This window comes from Cebus imitator, unplaced genomic scaffold, assembly GCF_001604975.1.
Source record: "Cebus imitator isolate Cc_AM_T3 unplaced genomic scaffold, Cebus_imitator-1.0 Scaffold48, whole genome shotgun sequence".
Classification (NCBI taxonomy): domain Eukaryota; kingdom Metazoa; phylum Chordata; class Mammalia; order Primates; family Cebidae; genus Cebus; species Cebus imitator.
Genome location: NW_016107363.1, coordinates 882,806 through 886,417, shown reverse-complemented (window position 1 = coordinate 886,417; position 3,612 = coordinate 882,806). Strand labels below are relative to the sequence as shown.

The 3,612-nt window shown below is 42.2% G+C and overlaps 1 protein-coding gene across 6 annotated transcripts in view; it reads right to left on the bottom strand.

Moving 5' to 3' along the window:
- The window catches only part of PRICKLE2 (prickle planar cell polarity protein 2), a 364,780-nt gene that overhangs the window by 62,031 nt on the left and 299,137 nt on the right, over positions 1-3,612 (bottom strand). For all 6 annotated transcript variants that reach the window (XM_017527345.2, XM_037738027.1, XM_017527347.2 and 3 more), the window contains one exon: positions 1,991-2,194. In XM_017527345.2, coding sequence (XP_017382834.1) covers positions 1,991-2,194 — 204 coding nt within the window. The remainder of the gene's footprint in view (positions 1-1,990; positions 2,195-3,612) is intronic.

The window sequence follows — 3,612 nt, the reverse complement described above, 5'->3', positions numbered from 1 at the left end:
TGATTAAAAAGGTAGTCAAAAAATTCAAATTAAAAACAATTTCAGACATTTCTCTGAAAAACAAGACATAAAAACATCAAATAAACACATGAAAAGATGCTGAGCATTATTAGCTGTTGGGGAAATGTGAATCAAAACCTCAATATGATGTTGCTTCATACCCATTACGATAATGATAATGGAAAAAAAAAACAGATAATAACAAGTATTAGTGAGAATGTGGAGAAACTGGAATCCTCATTCATTGATAGCAGGAATGTAAAATGTTGTATTTGTTTTGGAAGACAATTTGGCATTCCCTCAAAAAGTTAAACTTTATTATTTATAAATTATCATATGACCTAGCAATTCCATTCCTGGGTATACACTTAAGAGAACTAAAAATATGTGTACACAAAAAAACTTGTACGTAAATGTTCATAGCAGCATTGTTTAGTGCAGTCAAAAAGCGGAAACAACTTAAATGTCCATCAACTGATAAACGACTAGACAAAATGTGATATATACACACACAATTGAATGTTATTCAGCCATGAAAAGGAATGAAGTACTTATATATACTACAATATAATTGACATTGAAAACATGCTAAATAAAAGAAACCAGACTTGAAAGGTCACATAATCTATGATTTCACTTACATGAAATATCCAGAACATGTAAATCCACCGAGATGGAGACTAGATTAGTAGTTGCCAGGGGCTAAGGAAAGGGGGAAATGAGGGGTGACTGCTACTGTACACAGAGTTTCTCTTTGGTTGATGAAAATGGTCTGGAATCAGCAGTGATGGCTGCACAGCTTTGTGAATATACTAAAATCCACAGAATTATATACTTTAAAAGGGTGAACCTTAATGCTATGCACATTATATCTCAATAAACAAAAATTTCAAAGTGTGTACTTCAATCATCATATTCTGTTTGCCATTAGACAATACAAAGTTGTATTCTGAACACCAATTTTCAGATGTGGAAACTGAGGCATGAAGGTCAAAAGGTGGCCTAGAACCACAGGGTTGGACCTGAATTTAGTTTTCCAGTTATCTTTCTAGAGGGTCTCTCCAGAACATCACTATTAGTGTCAGAATCCAAGTTAGTTAAGTCTGATCAGCTTCCTCCTAGAGAGTCCCTTGTAGGTAGTTTGTAAGAAAGAAATACCCATGTAACAGTAGGTTCTCTGGCTGAAGCAGGGGAGTGTTACTCACCTCCCACGCTGCTATTTACAGGGAAAGATAGACCCAAAAATCTCCTTTGCACAGGAGGAAACCTCTGTCTAGGACTTTTACCAAAATGATTCCCATAAAAGTGGTCAGATTTAGAACATTCTTCTTTCTGCTCCCAACTTATAAAGCTAAACCAGGCTTTCTATTCTGTCAGCTTACACGATAGGGTGTGCTTCTAGTAGGGACAGAATGCCAGGCAGGGCCTTGCATTCTATCCCGATTTCTTACACAGGGTACTTGTCAGAGCATGGGGCATCCAGGTGAGGTATCCATCTGCCTCCTGAATTTTCACTCAGAACTTCTATAAACTGTAGACAAATCAAATAATGCTATCTACTTTCTTCTCGTTTCTAAACTTGCAGCACTGAATTTTGGAAAATAGAACAATTTTAAGATATAAGTGTTACTCCATCACCGATTATTCCATGAAATTAGGGTTGATACCTAAAGCTGCACAATGCATTTTTGTTTTGTTTTGTTTTCAAAGTACTGAACTTACTTAGGGCCAGTTATATGTCACTTGGGGATCTTCACAGATACAGAAACTGCCTTCCCAATAGGAGGCTATGAGACCCTCCAGGCTCAGTAAAGTGGGCCACAACCCCAGACATTCTAGTAATGGGTGGGGCTTCTCTCCCTAAAGGGTTAATGCAAAACAATGAAGTTGCCTATGGCTTTCTTCAGTGCAGAAAGCCAGAAGACCATGTGTTGGCTACGGCGCAACCAAGGGCTGATGGGCAGGTAAACCTGCTGGAGTTTGCTCTAACCTCATCGCAGGCTGCACAGCGCGGCTTCAGGCACTCAGCGTGGTGCCTGCCACAGTATATCTTCCCATCTTGGTAAAAGTAGATCAGATCCACCAGGAGCTCATTGCAGACAGTGCACACGAAGCACGGCGGGTGCCAGCAAACGCCGTGGCCAGCCCGTGACGCAAACACAGCGATGTCTCCACCATTGATCTGGCCTCCACACTGCGAGGCAAACGGAAACATCAGTAGTCACACCAGCCCCCATCTTCCAGTGCTGTGCATAAATGATCAAGGACAACCACCATTAGCTGGCTACTGAGTGCTTATGTTCAAAGTAGTCACTGTGCTTCCTGCTTTACATAGGCAGCAGGGCAGGTTTTTCTTGTCCTCCCTGAACTCTCCTTTCCTAAGGCCTACAAATAATATAGAGATAAAGTCACTGGGAGAATGAGGAATCACAAAGACAGGAAGAAAGAAAAGCTCTTTTAGCACAATAATGTACAGGGGCTCTGCAGGCAGGAGGCAAACCCGCACAGAGGAAAGCCTCATTATCTTTTAGATACTTAAAACTCCATGTGGAGACACAGCCAGGTTTAACACCAGGAGAAGTGTCTGGGGAGGTTGGAGGGGGGAGGGTGGGAGGACGGGCTGGAAGGAGGTGGGGCCTACACTTTTAGATGGGAGACATGGTGGGTACATAATAGCATGCTCACCTTTAACTACCTTCTCTATGTGCCTTTCAGGCACGCTTTTAACCTGCTTCCTCTAATATCTTTTTACATAGTCTTGATTGACACAGCACCACTTCTAAGGCCAAACTATGGAAAGGGTTTCTTCCTAACCCTTCCCTACCTTCTCACTTATTTTCTCAAGTTCCCTCTTGATCTTGAATGAAACAAGGCGGATTCACTGGCCACCTACGCTTACAGCGGGGTTGGGACAAAAAGTATATGGTTTCAGGGCCTCTGAGGGAAGAATAAAATGTGGAAAGTGGGTCTAGGGAGATGCTGTTGCTGACCACGGCATAGACCATGAAGTTCACAGGGTGAGGCTAGTACGAGGGTCCATAAGAGTGGCTGAGCGGAGGGGACAAGTCTAAAAAGCAGAGAAGCTCCCTCCAAATCTTTCCCATGCTGTGGGTTGAAATACATCTTAGAAAATTAAGTGAAGACCTCATAAATAGTCTCTGGGAGCTCATCCATGTGTGTGGCTGGACAAAAGAAAGGCATCATGTTATCCTTACCTTCTGTGATAATGTTAGCAGAGCTAAAGCATGCATACGTAATCCTATTTAACCCTCACATAAGTCATCATTCATCCATTCTATAGATGACAAAACCAAGGAAAAGTGTCATGGTCAAGGTCATCTGGAAGAAACATGACTCACACTTACGAAAGCTCTTTCTGCCTCCACACTCTTGGTGCTATTCTACACAATTCTTGGGACCTGCCCACAAAATGCCCAACCTTTCTTCTCCCTTAAGTGAATTTAGCTTGCCTAGTTCCAGGAGACTGATCTGAGAGTGGCAAGGATTCCAGCTTGCCTGGACTGATCACAGTGAATCTCACACCACACTATTGACCACCTGCACCTTAAAGGTGGGCTCCAGATATGCTTTCAGGAATGAAGATCCCACGGC